The sequence below is a fragment of the Puma concolor genome, chromosome A3 (genome assembly GCF_028749965.1).
Source record: "Puma concolor isolate L17-30 chromosome A3, mPumCon1.1.hap2, whole genome shotgun sequence".
NCBI classification, from domain to species: domain Eukaryota; kingdom Metazoa; phylum Chordata; class Mammalia; order Carnivora; family Felidae; genus Puma; species Puma concolor.
Window position 1 is genome coordinate 140932823 of NC_141669.1, and position 17660 is coordinate 140950482.

The 17660-nt window shown below is 62.5% G+C and overlaps 1 protein-coding gene across 1 annotated transcript; it reads left to right on the forward strand.

Moving 5' to 3' along the window:
* Positions 1-15361: 15361 nt before the first annotated feature.
* On the forward strand, positions 15362-17511 carry ABHD16B (abhydrolase domain containing 16B). Its single transcript, XM_025932075.2, has one exon. It carries the CDS (start codon positions 15880-15882, stop codon positions 17293-17295), a length of 1416 nt encoding a protein of 471 aa, XP_025787860.2. The 5' UTR covers positions 15362-15879; the 3' UTR covers positions 17296-17511.
* The last annotated feature ends 149 nt before the right edge of the window (positions 17512-17660 follow it).

Here is a 17660-nt window from a genome sequence, read left to right on the forward strand (position 1 = left end):
TGAGTCTTTGCTCAAGAGAACGCAACGCAGCATACGCCGCGTGCAACCAGACGCTTGGGTCACCTCCGTCACCCCCTTCGGTTCTTGTCCACACCACGGCCCTCTTCTCCGCTGTCCTGCCTGTAAAAGTCTTGGCCGTCTTGGTGCCACGGGCGCCAAGCCAGTCTGTACGTGTGTCGCCCCCAGGTGCGGTGGTCCCGGCGACATTGGCTGGGTCACCCCTGGCCATCCAGTGCTATTTCTTGCGGACAATTGCCAGAGCCTTCGTCTTTGCACACGTGTGTGTCTTCCCGCGTGTGTCCACGTGCGTCTAGGCGCGTGTCCGTGAACAGTGCCTGTGTGTGCCGGTGGCGGGGGGATCTGTGTGTGCTCGTTCAGAAGCAGCCATTTGTGTGCGGAGTGTGCGAGAGTGTGAGTGTGGGCTCTGTGTGCTTTTGCGCTTTCCTCTCTCTCAGCGGAACAAACCCACGCGTGTGCGCCGGGCCCAGTTCTGGACACGGAGCAGGAGATGGTCCCGCCCAAGCCTCAGGAATGAGGGCAAGACGTGTCTGTGGGTGCGGGGTGGGCGGACACGGCTGTGGGGGTGGACAGAGGCGGGGAGCAGGGGATCTTCAGTGAGCCGAGTCCAGAGGGTGCCCCTGAGGGGGAGAAGCCATCAAAGGCCTGCCTGGGGCCCGGCAGGATGAGCTGGGCTCCAACAACCCCAGGCTGGGGCTTCTAGGTTTTTCCACAAGCTACAGGGTGCCACTGGAGACTTTTGAACAGGAAACAGACTTGATCTAATAATGACTCAGAGAGATTTTTAGGATGCAGAGCTGACGTCGCCTGGATGGAGCAGGTGTAGAAGATCCCCCTCCACTTGGCAGCAAGCGGGGGGGGGGGGGGGGTGGGCAGGAAGCCAGAGGGGGCATGGATGTGGGAGCCACCCAGTTGCCGCTGGCCCGGGGGCTGCAGGTTCCACGTGGGGGAGGGGAGCCCTCGAAGGGAGCGGAGCCGGCTCGGTTCCTGTGATAAAGGGGAAGTCCCTTCCTGGCAGCCACCGGGGCACACAGCCCCCACCCCTGCACGGCTGGGGTCAGGAGAGGTCATGTGGCGGTGGGGTGACCTCAGCGCACTCCTCCCTCTTGCTCGCGGGGGGTCTCGGGTGTCACCTGGGCAGGCACCAGCGCAGAGCCCCTTCCTCAGGATGCCCGGGCCCTGGGTGACTCCCGCGAGCCTTGCCCGGAGGACAGAGAGCCGAGGGGGAGCGTGGGGACACCGGGATCTGTTCCCTGGGCCCCAGGGTTCCCACTGAGATGTGGCAAGGTGACCTCCAGTCCTGCTCGGGTGGGACCAGCCCCCAGCGGACACTCCAGGATGACGCCAACCCCCACTGGTGAGGCCCCCTCCCGCAGAAGTGCCACACGGGTCAGCCTCCCGTGTCCCCTCCAGGTCAGCCCGGCCCGAAAGGAGAAGGGAACGCTTGAAACGGAATACTCCCTCCTCTCCCCATCTCTGTGGCTCTGGCATCCTTCGCCCCTGCCGGCCAGCCTGCTCGCACAGACTCGGCCCCCCTCCCTCGCCACTCGCCATCCAGCTGCACCCGCAGCTGGTCTCACGACCCCGGGGGTCCCGTGCCCACACGCCCTGCTTTGGACGAGAGGTTGCTGCTTGAGCTGCCCCCCACCGGCTCCACAGGCCGACTGCCCAGCCTGCACGTGCACCAACCACTTACTCGTGGCCTGCCCCAGGGCTACTGCACCCACTCTGCCCCCAACCGGACCTGCTCCTTCCCACCTCGCGGTTCCCAGCCATCCCTGAGGACCCGCTCCCCACTCTGCTGAGGTCAGACAGCCCTTCCCTCTCCCTCAGGCGGAAGACCCCACCCACACGAGGCCCTGCCTCTGGCCTACTGGCTGCACTTTCTGTCTGTGCTCCACGAGCTCAGGGCCGTGTGGGTTTCCCTTTGTGTCCTAGAGCCTGAGGGCTCTGGGGCCAGCCGGGCCAGGTTTGGGGTCACCACAGCTGTGCGATTTGGGGTAAGTGACTTACTCCTCTGAGCATCAGTCTACGCCTCAAGAACCGACCGGGTAGGGCTGAGTGGGCTGAGCAAGACAGGACAGGGGCCCCAGGAGATGCTGTCTGGCTTGACAGCTCGTTACACAGGAGCTTAGCAAACACCAGAGCCAGGTGGGTGCGAGGAAGGGCACCGGTGGGGGCAGCTGAGCCTGGGCTCCGAGGAGGCCGACTGCCGCGGTTGTGGGCCCAGGATGCTGTGTGGGCACCCCTTTCCCGCTGGGGTTTGGCCTGGAGTGCTCCTGCGGTGCCAGCGGAAGCCCCGGGGCTCACGGACCCTGGGAAGAGGCCACGTTGGAGGAAAGGGGGTTGCTTGGGCCATTGCCGGGCAGTGAGGGAGAACTGGGTGCAAGCATTCCTCCTCTGGGCCCCCTGCCCACCCTCGGGTAGGGTCGGGTAGGGTGGGAGGAAAAGCCCAGGCTGAGGGGCTGCAGTGGGGGGTGAGAGCTTGGCCAAAGCCTTGAATGAAGGACCACCCTGCCCCGGGAGGTGGGGGGGGGGGGGGGGAAGGGGGCAGGGCTGCTGAGAGGAGCTGCCCTGCCCTACCTGGCCAGCCACCTCTGCCACACGGCCCGCCGACCTGGCCGCCGCGAGGGGAGGACCTGTCGTGCGGGAGTGGTTGTGGAGTGCCCAGAACCAGGTCCCCACCCCAGCTGCCACAGGCTGCCTGGGGCTCTGGTCCCTCCTCCCCTGGGGGGTCCGAGTGCCGGGGTGGTTTTGAGAACCAGAGCCTGGAGGCCTTATCAGACCACAGGTTTTCCTGAGGAAGGAAGGGTGGGCCTCCAGGATGGAGCGCCTCCTCTGGGCGTGCCTGGCTGCTGGAGGGCGCACGGGGGCTGCCCATCTCTCCCGGGGGGCCCTAGCCCAAGACCTAGGCTGGCTAAGGACAAACTGACGCTGAGGCTGGAGAAGCCGGGGTTCGAGTTTCCGGAACCCAGGGGTGGGGCGGGGAACAGGACTCCCGGAAATCCTAAGCAAACGCTAGCGTTTCTGGGAGAGTGTCCATAGCACACCCATCAGATCCTCAGAGGGATTTGTGCCGGGTTTAAACTACAATCCCACTCCTGGGGGGTCCGGTGGGACCTGTTCATCAGGTTCACCAAAAACCACGTACCAGAATGTTCAAAGCCACCCTATTTGTAATACCCCCAAGTGGAAAAACCCAGATGTCCCTCAGCAGTAGAGGAGGCAAATAAAATAGGGCCTGTCTCACAGTGGAGCCACCGTCGACTCCAGGCCCCCTGCGGACACCACACCGGTGTCATCGAGAGTGGAGCGGAGGGGTTCCCGTGACACTGGTGGGGACCAGTGCTGCCAACAGGGTCACGTAGGATGACCTTTGGGGTGTGGGCCCAGGAGGCCCCCCTGGGGCTGCAATGTCCTGTTTTCTTGACTTGGGTGCTGGCGACAAGATGCATTCCGTTTATGAAAATTTATTCAGCCACACACTTAAAGTATGTGCACTTTTCTGTATGCATGTGGTATTTCAATAAAAAGTTATACAAAACAACCCCCAAATCTCTCCACTGACCCCTCCCTGAGAAAGGAGCGTTCCCTGGGACCCTCCGCCCTGTCCCGCATCCCACCAGGGCCTGGAAGGCTCCAGGGACCCTCCAAGGAGGGAGCTGAGAAGGCAGGTGAGGGCGGCCCCTGGGGCATCACTGGGGGGGGGGGGGGGCGCTTCCTCCCCCCTGGGGACTGAGGCTCAGAGCTGGGCTCAGGCCAGGCTCTTTCACAAGAACAGGGCCCAGAGTAACCACACAGGGTGGGGGTCCTGCAGCCTTACAGGTGGGGGCCAGGCGGATGTGGGGCCCACCCTGCTGGAGCCTGACCAGCTGGCCTTGGAATGCTGGTACGGCCTCCACCCGCCCGCGGCCTGCTGGGCCAGGCTGGGCCAGGGGTGCCTCCAGGCCTCCTCCCTCCTGCTGCCGCGGGTGCCTCTACCCCTTCCGCTTCCAGAGGCCCTGGGGCTATTTTTAACTCAGCTGAGCTGCTTGTGCTGAAGGTGGACGGAGCCCCCGGTCAGGGCAGTGGCGGGGGGGGGGCAGGGCAGCAGAGAGAGCCTAACAGCTGCCTTCCTGCCCCCCGCTCCTCCCCGGGGCCAGGCTTTCTGCGGAGGACGGGTCCTTCTCAACCTTAGAGGGAAACAGCATTCCACCCCACAAACAAGATGTCCACGGAGGCCACACAGACACGCATACAGTCGGACACATGCCCAGGATGCAGACTCAAACACATGAGTGCATAGGTGTGCACACATGCAAGGCCCGGGGACCTGCTCGGAAACATATCAGATGCACAGAGACTCAGGGCACACACGCAGATCCACGTAGACATACATCCACTCGACTCCACACGAACCTAACCAACCTGGAGACACAGGCACGTACGTGCACGCCCTCGAACACCCACCACCAGCACGTGCGCGCGCACCCACCCACGAGCGCACGCACATGCACACGCAGATGTATGCACATGCGCATTCACGTACAGGCGCATGCACGCGCACGTGAGCACGCGCACCCACGCACCAGCGCACGCACCGACGCGCGCATACACGCACCTATAGATGTACGCACGCGCGTATTCGCACCCGCGCACTAGGTTGGACACACGTGAGTGGGTAGAAGCGCAGGTGCCCAGAGGCCACCAGCTGGGGGTGCAGGGAGGACCCTGGGGTCACATCCGTAAGATCCAGGCCCAGGAGGTGCCTGCAGGTGGGGGTGCTCAGCCTGCTCTTTCCCCTGCTCCCCAAGTACCGGCCCCCATCGTCCTGCAGCCCACTGGGGCGGAGCTCCCGGAACCTCTTACACCTTTCCACCCGAGACTCCCCACTCAAAGCCTCACTCTCCCTCATGGTGAGGCAGGCTGTGGCGGTGGTTGGAACTGAGCTGGTTCGTGCCCTTCTTCCCTCACTTCCTCCCCAGCGCAAGCACGGGCTCAGGGCAGGAAACCGGAGCGAGGGATGGGGGAGGCAGCGCCTGGAGAGGTGGCCTCGAGTGTGCTCAGCCCCTTCCCCTTCCTTTTCCCTGTTCCCTACTTCCTCTCTCCTCTCCCAGCCTTTGTTTCGTAGAGCAGCTACCCCCACCCCTGTCCTGCTGGGGGAACCGGAGTCAGGTCCTGGGAAAACCCCAGGTGCCGGGCTGAGGGCCTCTGTCCCTGTGACCCAGTCCAGGGGGAGGAGGGAGCTGGGAGAGACGGGGCTCAGGACCCCACGGCAGGGGCGGCCGGCTGACTTCCAACTCCCTTCCACCCACACCCCCACCTCCACCGATATAGGCCCCAGAGGGATGGGGGAGGGCGGGGAGTTGGCCTGAGGACAGGACATCCTCTTGGCAGGACACAGGACGCCAGGCCGGAGGTTCCCAGCCCCAGTCAAGGCCACAGGGGGAAAAGGTCACTGGGTCCCGGGGCTCACCAGTTCTAAGATTGGCCAGTGTCCTGATAGCCCGTCCAAGTTACTTCAAACAGCGACGCCAAGACCAGCGGGGCCTGTACCGATGAAACCCCCCCGGCCCCCTGCCCAGGCCCCACCATGGCCAGCCACGAGGCAGAACGGCCCACATGCCCACCCAGGGTGGCATCGGCCCTCGGGGCCATCCTCAGGGAGCTGCGGGGAGCATGCAAGAGACCAGCAGAGCCAGGTGGTTCCTGTCCCCTGCAATGTGGGGACCTCCACGTTTATAGGTTTGCCTCCACTTCCTACTCAGGAGCCGGCTCCTCCAGGTGAACCCCGGGGCCCACGGCCCTAGAGCAGAGGCCTCAGCCTGGCCCTGACCCTTCCTTGCCGGGACGGGAACCCCAGGGACAGTCTAGCCAGGGTGAAGGCCTGAGAGACCCCTTGCTCTCGCACACCCCGTCCCCTGGGGGCAGCAGCAGAGCCTGGTCTTTGAGTGGACACCCTGGGCTGAGATTGGCTGACGGTTTGCTCGCCGGTCTGGGAGATCTGGGAGATGAGCGTCCCTGGAGGGGCTTGAGGGCAGTAGATCAGAGGACTTCCTGCCATTACCACACCCAGGCTGCCAGGACCATGAGGCAGGCCATTCTCCTGGGAGACGCCCTGGGCTTTGCCTATGGTCCAGTGGTGAACCCAGACCAGAACACCCCCACCTGTTGGGGGAGGCCTGGCGAGTCTCACCATCCCCCCCTCCCCACCCCCCACACACATACCAGCCTCCTGCTTCAGCCTAACCCCCAATACAAGTGCCTGCTGGCCATTCCACACAGCTTTGGCCAGGCTATTCTAGTTACCTGAGCAGGAAGTGATGTCTCATCTAAAAACAGCCTATAAAAGTGAATTATCTCAACACACAGCTTGCATCTAGATTTGCCTCTGTTTACCTAAGAGTTAAAATTATCCAGTGGGATGTTAAGCATAGAGATACCACATGACCCACCTCTTCCACTCCCAAGTGCCCCGCCCAGAGAAAGGACACCTCCAAAACCAGTCCCCACCACCTCCCAGCCTCAGCTCCTCTGTCACCGCCTTCCTTGACACTCACAGTCTTCACGTCTTTTCAAAAATTAAGCTTTATTAGAGCGCCTGGGTGGCTCAGCTGGTTGGGCGACTGACTTCAGCTCAGGTCATGATCTCTCGGTTTGTGAGTTCAAGCCCCGCGTTGGGCTCTGTGCTGACAGCTCAGAACCTGAAGCCTGCTTCGGATTCTGTGTCTCCCCCTCTCTCTACCCCTCCTCTGCTCACGCTCTGTGTCTCTCTGTCTCTCAATAATGAATAAATGGTAAAAAATTTTTTTAATTAAGCTTTATTAAAGTATAATTTACATACACTGATATTCACTAAGTTCAAGAGTGCAATTTGACGAGCTTTGACAAATGAGTAGTCATGTACCCACCCCCACTGTCATGATGTAGAACATTCCCATCACCCGAAAAAGTCCCCTCTACCTCCCAGCATCCATTCTCAACCCTCTGGCCCAGCCGGCCAGCGATCTGCTTCCTGTCACTATAGTTCTGTCTTTTCTAGGATTTCACGTAAAGCCAAATCATACAGTACATGGGCCTCTGCGTATGGCTTCTTTCACTCAAAAAGCATGTTGCTTTTGAGATTCACTCTGTGTGAATCAGCAGTTCACTCCGGTTCCTTCCATTGTAGAGACAGAGCATAGTTTGCTTACCCACTCTCCAGCTGACGGACATTTGAGTTGTTCTGGTTTGGGGACATCATGAACAGTGCCTCTAGGAACACGTGAGCACAACCCTTTGTGTGAGCACGTTTCATTTCTTTCGGGTAAATACCGAAGAGTGGGGTTGCTGGGTCATTCCACTTCTCGTCTCCTAAATCTGTTCATGTGTTTGTTTTCAGGGTGCCCCACAGACTGTGAGCTCCCCAAGGGGTGGAGACCTCACCTGCGTTGGTCGTTGACACGACCAGGGCCCAGCACAACTCCTTGCGAAGAGCACATTCTTAACAGATGTCTGTGTGCCGGTGAGTGAGTGATGGTGGCACCTACCATGGGGGTTTTGGTGACCGTGTCAAGGAAGCAATGATGGAGCCAAAGGCAACAGAGGGGATGATGGGAGAAGTGGCCCCTGTGCCAGCGACGACTAGAAACACCTCCTTTGTCCCTCTTCAGAGATGTCAGGGACCAACATGCTAAACTCACCTGGGGAGATGTCATGGGGGTCTCTCTTCAAATGCCTCCTCTGCCTCCTCACCTCCAAAGATCTCGAGTCAGCCACTCCCAGAGTCACACCTTGGAGCAAGGGGTCAAAGAAGCCCACACCCACTCTGAAACGACTGGTTCTAGCCTCCTCCCTCTGCGGCCACATCCCCAGCTTGCCACACAGCTGTGACATCTCACAAAGCCCCTCACTCCAAGAACAGCCCTCCTTTCTCCTGAAGACTCAGGCTTCCCTCCCTCTGGCTTCCTTCTTATCAAGTTTGGATTTTGTATTTTCTCTTGAAAACACCAGAAGTGTTAGCATTTTCTATACTCTTCTGGCATCATCTGGAAGAACCCCACCCACCCACTTTTTCTCCTCGTCAACACCTCAGGTGATGCTCACTGCTGGGACAATCCCTATTCCCCCCACCCCCGCCCCGGGAGACAGGTGCCACCGGAAAGCCGGACCTGGGTGGACACTCGACGCTTCTGGTCCCACCGTGTCCCTCCAGGGGCCATTCGATACTGCCTGGTCCCACTCCTCAGAAACTACAGACACCTGCACTGGCCCTCATAGCCCCTCTGCCTTCCCTCCAACGTTGTCACCACCCCTTCCCCAGCTCTTCCTCCGCAAAGCAGTGACCTCTCTGAAATGCAAAGTGAGGTCATTTCTGGAGCTTTCTTGCTGAGAATCCTTCGGTGGCTTCTGAGAAGTGGCTTCCTTTCAAAACCCTTGCCCTATACCTACGTGCTCCCATCCCTAGCCTCATTCCTGTTCCACCCTCACCACCGTGGGCCAGGTCCCAGCCAGAGTGGTCTTGTCTTACTCCTCCAAGATGCCAAATTCCCTCAGCCCTGGGGTCTCTCCCAGGGTCAGGCCCTTACGGAACACTCTACTTCAAGAGCTAATGCCTACCCATCTTCCTGGTCTCACCTCCTGGCCTGTCCTGCTCTCCCCCTTCTGGGTTGACAGCCACTGGATGTTTGCTCCTTGAGAAGCCCTCCTTTCAGTTAAACCTTTATCTGTGTCCAGCAAGCACCCTGGGGGCAGGGATGCACCAAGGACCGTGCGTAGCTCTGTTCGGCAGGACCAGCACAGCACGTCCTCAGGGAATATCTACGGAATGAGTGGTCCTTGGGAGTGGTGACAGGGAGGGATTAGAAGGTGGGGTGGTTCGGGTCATCACCAGGTATGGAGACTGACCCAGAGAAAGAACAGCCTTCATCCGGCCCCCTGGTGCCCATGGCAGGAGGTCAGCCCAGGCCCCAAGGGGACAGCTCAGCCACGTAAGGGGAGCCCACCCTAGCATGTGAGGCCTCGCTTGAGGGACCCAGAAGATTCCTGCCCCACGTAGGTGTGAAAGCACCACTTGGGACTTTCCAGGGGTCTGTGCCTGCTGACAGGAGCCTTTGCGTGGGGGTGGGGGGTAGTGCACCAGGGCATTTCCTGCCTAGCCTGGCTCCCCAGGGCCCAGCCCAGCAGCCCTGCTCCTTCCTCCCCCGCCCCAGGGGCTTTCCACAAAGCCTGAGGCCCGCTATTTTTAGCTGAGGGAGAGGGACCGATTCCTGGCCCCACTGGCTCCCCCCCCCCCCCATGGGAGCCTGGGTGAAACTGGGCCTGGGGTTGGGCCCCAGAGGCCAGGGAGGCAGCCTCTTCCTTCCTTGCCCCCCAGTAAGTCCCTGAGGCGGGCTTGCACCTGGGCAAGCAAGGTGCCTAGCTCCTGGAGACGGCTGGGGCCCGAGTTCCCAGCCTGGGCTCCCGGCCAGGGCTCTCAGCCCAGTGGGCAGGGGCTCGAGCCCTCGGGCGGGGTTGGCCCAGGGCCTGGGTGGGCTACTGCCCACTTCCTGGGGCCGGGCCTCATCACTTCAAAGGCCACTGGCGGCCCTGTGGTCACTCCCTGGCTCCCACGCAGCCGGAGGGGCGGGCCGGCACACGAACCCTGGCGGCTGGGTCCTGCCCTCGGCAGCTTCAAAGCAGCTGGGGTGGGCAGCCCTGTGGTTAGGGCTGCTCCCCAGGGGAGGGTGGGGGACAGGAAAGGGGGATAACGGGGCTTTCTCTGCTTCTTCATCCTTCCCACCCGCTGCCTTCCTGGGTGGGCCCTGTCCTGGGACCGGGGCCGCCTGGGGCTGTGATGCCTTCAAGTCTGTATAGAGTGTGAGGGTCCAGGTGGGGTCACTCGAGTGCAGACCCCATTAGAGAAACCAAGGTGGGGGCACCTGGCTGGGTGAGGCAGGGGCCAGCAGGCTTCCCTGTCTCCCCTTCATGTGGTCCCTTCTCTCCCCACTTTTCTGCCTGAAGCAGGGACAGCCTGGAGGGGAGGGGACAGAGGCAAAACAGGACTGCCTGTCTGGGCCGGCCCACCACAGAGGTGGGCTTGACTTCATGCCAGCTCCCCAGGGAACAGCGGGGTAAGAGGGGTGGGCGAGTGACAGCCTCAGAGCAACCGCCCAGAGTTCAGCAGACGCTGAGAACAGAGAGTGCCTTGAGCAAGGGGGGTGGGAGGGGAGAGGAAACTTTCAGGGTCCCCTGGGGTCAGCTCCGGGACAGTTGCCGTTTTTAATCTGCGCAAGAGACTTAGAAGGAGCCGAGAGGGCTGTAACCTAGATCCGCTCAGGCAAGCTCCGGGGGTGCTGGCGGTGTGGCCCAAGAACAGCCCCTCCCCCAGCCGTGCGCCACAAGGCAGAGGGGGACTCGTGGTGGTCTTAAGGGGTCCTGCACCCCTCTGGGCCGGCCTCCCCTCACACACCCCTCCTCCAGACAACTCCACTCCTCTTCCACTGGGGTGCCGAGGTCTCCGGGGACCAGAGCGTGGCCGCGGGGGGGGGGGGGGGGGGGGAGGGGAGTAGGGGGAGGGGGTGCGGGAAGGGGGGATGGTAGGGGCGTGGCGGGGGGCGGGAACGGGTGACTTCTCTGATCTAGGGTCATGCAAATGTCCCACTCGTGGCCTGGGGCCTCAGCAGAAGCTCGCTTTCAGCCCGCCCACAGGGGCAAATGGGAGAGCTGTGCCCCTGGAAAGCAGCCCACCGGGCCTCCCGGCAGTGCCCTCCGGCTCCCCGGGCTCCTCACCCGGGACCATGACTCTCGGCTGCCAGTGACCTCGCGGACCCTTTCTGCTTGTGTCTCACCCAGGGCGCGAGGAAGCCCCAGCCCCCAGCCCCCCCCCCGCGCCCACTTTTCCCTGCGTGGGGGTGACCGCCGGCGACCCGGGACGGGACTCGGGGAACAGCTGTGCGCTGACGCAAGGACGCACCGCGGCCCCTCGGAGGGGAGCCTCGGGCGCGGCGGGAGGAGGGTGACAGAGCGCTGGGCCGGGACTCCTCCGCTCTCCAAGGGCCGCTGTGCGCACTGCGCCTTCAGAGACACCTTCCACCTTACGCCGCCGCCTCGCTGCCTTGGGAGGAACGTCACGCTGCCACGACCTGGAGGAGACAGGAAGGGCAACCTCGGTGCCCTCGAGGGACCTGGGTCCCCGGTGGAGTCACAGTCGCCACAGAGGCTGGTACCGGGAGACGCCGATTCGGCACCCTTTCGGACCCTCTGGGCTCTGCCCTTTTCCCGCCCCGTTGCGGGTTTTCGGGGCCCCACACTGGCGAGGCAAAAGGCGCCCAAAAGCCTGAGACTCAACTCTCAGGTGGAGGGTCCCCCGTCTTTTCCATTCACCCCCATCCCGCTTAATCTCCAGGGCTGGCTGTGTGAGATCCAGGCCGTAGTTTCTATCGGGCCACTTTGGGAGCTGTGGGCACCTGGGTCCCACAGGTGAGGGGTCCCCAAAGGGCGAGAAGCAAACCAAACCGCCGGACTGGAACCCCAGAGGTACAGACTGGCTTCTGGCGCCGGCCTGGTCAGCAGGTCCCGATCGGCCAACATTCATTAAGTTTACACACGCGGGCCGAGAAATACGGAGAGCACAGAGCTGCCCCGAATTGCTGTGGAGACAAGCTCCCTCACGAGACTCACAGGCTAGCACAAGCTTTCAGAAGAGCAGCCTGACCACCTGTCCCTTCCATTCGGGCGGGTGCCTCAGGAATCACGGTGTAGGGAAAGCGCCTGGAAGCAAGGATCCTTTGACAAAGGTGCTATGGCGGCCACGGCTGCAGCACCAAAAGGCCTGGAAACCCACATATCCGCCAGCAGAGGGGACATCCACTGGGGCGTCGGCGCCCGCCCGCCCGGAGGAGCGCGCCTCTGACCAGCTACTGGCGCGTGGTGATGCTCGTGGCAGAGGCAAGCTGCTGGGTAACGCGCGCATCACATCCATTTCTGTAGAAGCTAACGACACGCTTACCACCCTAGTCCTGACCGTACGTTGTGCGTGTTTGTGCGCAAATGGAGAAAGGGGTACAAGACACACCAGGGCCAGGATCTCTGGGCAGCAGGGAGGTGCAGAGAAAGGACAGTTAACTCTCTTCCATCCTGTCTCACAGGTTGCAGTGAGCCTGTTTTTCATTTTGGACGTACATAACGGCTGGTGCCATCAACCCCCGGCCGGCTGTCACACTGGTGGAAAGGATGAGGCCCTGCTCTGAGGGACTCCCAGCCACAAGTGACACTAGGCCCCAAGCATACGGTGACCCCTTCAAGTTCAGGTATGGGGCCCCAGGGACCATCCCAGGAGCGGGGCCATGGCCTGCACGATGCCAGGAGGCACTGTCCACACGCCGGAACCTGCAGGAAGGGTACAGGCTGTGCAACACCCAGGGGGGCTGAGCGCCAGGGAACTTGGCCCCATCAGACCAGCCTGCTGGGCTCTTGACCCCAACCCAGACTTTACCCTGATGGTGGGGGGTACAGTGGGGGAGGGGGGAGACTGAGAGACTGGCCCTGCAGGGAGGCAGGAAGGGGAGGGCGTGGGCGTGCACTGCTCCCCATCAACCCCACCGTCCTTGAGGGCTCTGGGCAAGGCTCTGTGATTCCAGATGTTCAGCAGCTGTCTTGGCCATTTCCGCCCCTTCTTTGACCCCGCATCCGCCAGGAAGCGTCCCCTCCTGTCCTCAGGCTCTGAGCCCCCCCCCCACCTTCCCTGCACCCCATTTCCTGAGCAGAGGCCTTTGTGCAGACTCAGCTCCCTATCCCGCCAGGGTGGCTTCAGTTTTCCCAAGGCCCGGGCTCTGCTCCCGGAGCCCTGGGCTGCTGTGGTCAGCTCACAACTGGCTGGACACCCTCTGCCAGGGTGTCCCAGCCCCCACCCCGGCAGCCTCTGGGACTGGTTTTTTCTCTCTTCCTCCATTCTTTCTCCAAGGTTGGCTCTGTCTGCTCCCGCGGCATAAATCAGGGCCTCCAGGGAGGCAGAGCAGAACTGTCCGGGAGGGAGCACTGCCTCGGTGGGGGAGGGTGGAAAGCTCTGTAGGGTGAAGGCCAGAGGTCATAGAGCCCAGCAGGCTCTGTGGGGGTGGGGTGTGTGCTCAGATGTCTGCCTGGAAGACCCTGGGGGTGAGGAGGGGGGTGCCTCCTAGAACTGAGAACTGATCCTTAGGGGTCACAGTCCCACCTTCCCTGAGCAGATGGGAGGGGAGGGGGAGGTTCTTCTGGAGAGGGGACAGCAGGAGGAGGTCTCCCTTCCTGTCACATGCTTTCCTGTCTCAACAGAGCTGGTGGTTCTGGGGCACTTGGGCTCCCAGGGGCTGGGGGGCAGGGCTGGTGGGGTCAGGGGCCAGGCCAGGCACAGTGTAAGAGCCCTAAGGGGCCAAGAGCTCCAGCCTACTGACCTTTGCCCCTCAGAAGCCAGCCTCTGCTCCCCTCCACCACCGCCACCTCCCCCTCCGGCCTTCCTGCTCTTCTGGAGTTGCGGGGGGAGCCAAGGGCAGGTGGGGCCTGGCTGAGGCAAAGTCTGTGCTTCCAAGTACAAGTCTGAAAGCTTACCAAGCTGAGACACTGTCCCCAGGAGAACAGGCTCCTTCCCGCAAGCCCGATTTTTCCCTGGGCAATCAAATCAAATGTGGGTATATCTCACATACTCTGAGGACAGTCCTCCAGGACACTCTCGATGCACCCCTGTGTTTGCCTGGATTCAGGCTGAGGACAGAATGAGGCCATCTACTCTGCTGTTGAGGGTCACTCCTGCGGTCTCACAAAATGAGCCTGGAGCCTCTGGGTCTGCGCACCCCCCACCCCCAGGATAAACAGCATCTGAGGTTACAAATGAGGTTCCTGGAAAAGTAAATGCCCCCACTCTCCCCCAAAATTTCCACCACCACTTCTAACCAAAGGGCCAGGGTGGACATTTCAGGACCAGGCCCACCAACCCCCATGGGCAACAGCTATGCCCATTCCTTGACCCCAGGTGCGGTACCCTGTGGGCTCCTTCCTGGGGCAGTCTCCCAGCTGCCCCTGCGGCTGCCACCCGGGACCGAAGGAAGAGGTGGGGTTGCAGAGTAGAGAGAGCAAGAGGGGCCCCTTGTCCAGGCGCGCCAGGGGGCCCTGAGACGCCCTCTTGGTCCTCAGGACCTGATCAATGAGCAGAGCAGCCCAACCTGGGATATGAGCTGGATAGTCAGGAAACTCTGGATCTCACCGGGTTGGGGGGAGGGGCACCAGGGGTAGAATAGCCAGGTTTAGCAAAAAATAACAAACAAACCTAAAAGCAGGATATCCAATTAGAGCTGAATTTCTGCGAAACAATTTTTTAATAGAAATAAGCCACATGCAGTATCAGCACGCACTTATACTCAAAAAGTATTTATCGTTTACCTGAAATTCAAATTTAACTAGATGTTCTGTAGTTTACCCGGAAACCCCCAATTCAGCCCTCCCAATTCCCTCACTCAGTTTTCTTCCCAACCCTAAGGACCCCAGCAGTCTTTATTGCTGCTTCCCTAACCTGGTGGGAGCTGACTGGGCTAGCAGTGGGCCCAGATACACAGGGCAGGAGAGCAGAGAAGGCTTGTCGGAACCTGGAACCCCCTTCCCAGAACGCTGGGATCCCTGAGGCAGGTCTGGCTCCTGGGCTCCAAGTGTCTGCCTGGGTTTGCCAGATTCCCTGTTGAGTGGGCCCTCAGAGCCTGGTTTTAATCCTGCCCCCTCTGCGCTTAGGTGGGCTGGCCCTCTCCGGCGCAGGAGGAAAAGGGGAACCCGCCAGAGCCCTCCCGAAAAGAGGAAGGTACAGCTTGCGGGGTGGTTGGAGTGGGGAGTGGGGAGGTGGCTTGGCCAGGGGCTGAAAATGAGGAACGCTGGCCAGGGCGGACCTACCTGGAGGCCACTGCCTCTGCTGGCACCAGTGGAAACAGGATCCAGAACAGGTGGGGGGTTTCCAGCCTGGGCTCACCCCGTTTCCTGAGAAGGAAGGTGTGAAGGGGAGGACAGGGCCCGGGCTGCTCCAGAAGCCCCACGGGGCAGACTCTGCGCTCCCCTAGGGTGACAACCCCAGCTGGATTTCCCGGGCTGCCCCGCCTCGCACAGGGAGGTCTGGGGGCGCAGTTACCTGGCACAAGCCTGGGCAGGGAACTGCCACCCCCAGACTTCTTCAGGAGGCTCTCTTGTCTTTGCAAACTGTCACACAGCCTGGTCACCAGAGCTGCTTCGTCGGGTTGTGCCCCCCCCTCCCCACCAATGTGGGTACCTCACGACGTGGGAAAGGGAGCCACAGCCACCTTAGTTCAGGGCCACGGGAAGCCCCGCGTCATTTGTCTCACTGAGACCCCTCTACCCGCCGCCCCCCCCCCCCCCCCCCCCCCCCGTCCTCCGCTCCTGACTAGGACGAGGTTAAGGCTGTCCATCTCCAGTCTGTCTGTCTGCTTTCGGTTAAGGAGGGCGGTGGATGCTGCTCCAGGTGTGAGGGAAGGCAGGTGAACTCGGCCTGGAGAGGGTGCAGGCCGAGGAAGGTCTGGGGAGGATGTGGTCGCCGCAGGGTTGCAAGGTCCGAAGCCTGAGGTCCCGGGGGCGGGGCAGAACTCGAGACCCACCCCCCACCCCCTGCGCGCCCCTGCCCTGGAACCCTTTGTGCGCCCATCACAGGGTGTCGCCTCTTTCCCCAGCGACAATGACTCATAAAGCTGGTCCGCGCCGCCGCCTCCTCTCTCCCTGAAAGGCCCAGGTCATAAAGGCCATTGGGGCCGAGCCCTGAGGAGGCACGTCCCAACACAGCCCCGCGCTGCGCTGGCCCCTGCAGCTGCCCGCCGGGCCGGGCCTGGGCCTCCCGCCACGACCCGGACCTGGCGACCGGGCGTTACGGCTCACGCCGAGCGCCCGGTAGCCTCGACGCCCATGTGTGTCGTCTGCTTCGTGAAGGCCCTGGTGCACGTGTTCAAGATCTACCTGACCGCCAACTACACCTACAACTTCCGCAGCTGGCCGGTGGACTTCCGCTGGGATGACGTGCGCGCCGCCGGCGGGGGTGGCGGCGGTCCCCGCGCGCTGACGTGCGCCGCGGCCGTGGCGGGCGTGTGGCTGCTGCGGGGCGCGGCGCTGGGCGGGGACGCGCCCGGCCGGCCGCCGCGCGGGGCGCGCAGTCAGGCGCAGTGCCTCCTGCGGCAGATCCGCGAGCTGCCGGGCCAGCTGGCCAGCTACACGCTGGCCCACTCGCTGGGCCGCTGGCTCGTGTACCCCGGCTCCATGTTCCTGATGACTCGCGCGCTCCTGCCGCTGCTGCAACAGGGCCAAGAGCGCCTCGTGGAGCGCTACCGCGGTCGGCGCGCCAAGCTGGTGGCCCGCGACGGCAACGAGATCGACACCATGTTCATGGATCGCCGCCAGCACCCGGGCAGCCACGGCCGCGGCCTGCGCCTCGTCATCTGCTGCGAAGGCAACGCCGGCTTCTATGAGATGGGCTGCCTGTCGGCGCCACTGGAGGCCGGCTACTCGGTGCTGGGCTGGAACCACCCGGGCTTCGGGGGCAGCACGGGCGCGCCGTTCCCTCAGCATGACGCCAACGCCGTGGACGTGGTGGTCAAGTACGCGCTGCACCGCCTGCACTTCCCGCCCGCGCACGTGGTGGTCTACGGCTGGTCCATCGGTGGCTTCACGGCCACCTGGGCCACCATGGCCTACCCGGAGCTGGGCGCGCTGGTGCTCGACGCCACCTTCGACGACCTCGTGCCGCTGGCCCTGAAGGTCATGCCCCGCAGCTGGAAGGGGCTGGTGGTGCGCACCGTGCGCGAGCACTTCAACCTCAACGTGGCGGAGCAGCTGTGCTGCTACCCCGGTCCGGTCCTGCTGCTGCGGCGCACGCTGGACGACGTGGTGAGCACCTCGGGCCACGTGCGCCCCCTGCCGTCCGGCGACGTGGAGGGCAACCGCGGCAACGAATTGCTGCTGCGTCTTCTGCAGCACCGCTACCCAGTCGTGATGGCGCGCGAAGGCCTCGCGGTCGTGACGCGCTGGCTGCGCGCCGGCAGCCTGGCACAGGAGGCCACCTTCTACGCGCGCTACCGCGTGGATGATGAGTGGTGCCGAGCACTGCTGCGCTCCTACCGCGCGCGCCGTGAGGACGAGCAGGAGGACGAGCAGAAGGACTGGGGGCCTCACGGGCTCGCCTTCCCCTGGCTCGTGGGCCAGGACCTGAGCCCACGGCGGCGCCGGCAGCTCGCGCTGTTCCTGGCACGTAGACACCTCAAGAACGTGGAGGCCACTCACTTCAGTCCGCTGGAACCGGAGGACTTCCAGTTGCCCTGGAGGCTGTAGTCTTCACCCCTCCCCACACGGGAAACCAGTAAAGCTGGCCCTGCCTTGGGGATCCCGACCTGGTGTCTGGGGGAGGAGGGTGAGATGGAACACAGGGAACTGGTGCTCTCCTTCACCGGGGTGATTCCCCCTTCCCTCCTTCAGCTTCTCCCACAAACACTCGTGGACGTCCCATTCTGCTCCCAGCTTCTAAAGGGAATGTAGAGATTAACCTGACCCAGTTTATGGCAACACTGTGTGATGGGTGCCTTGATCACCTCAAAAGGATGATGGGAGCATAGGCTGTGGGACCCCGGGAGGTACCCTTATCCCGGATCAGGATACACAATGGCTCTGGGAAATTTGAGTGAGGAAGGGTTTGTACA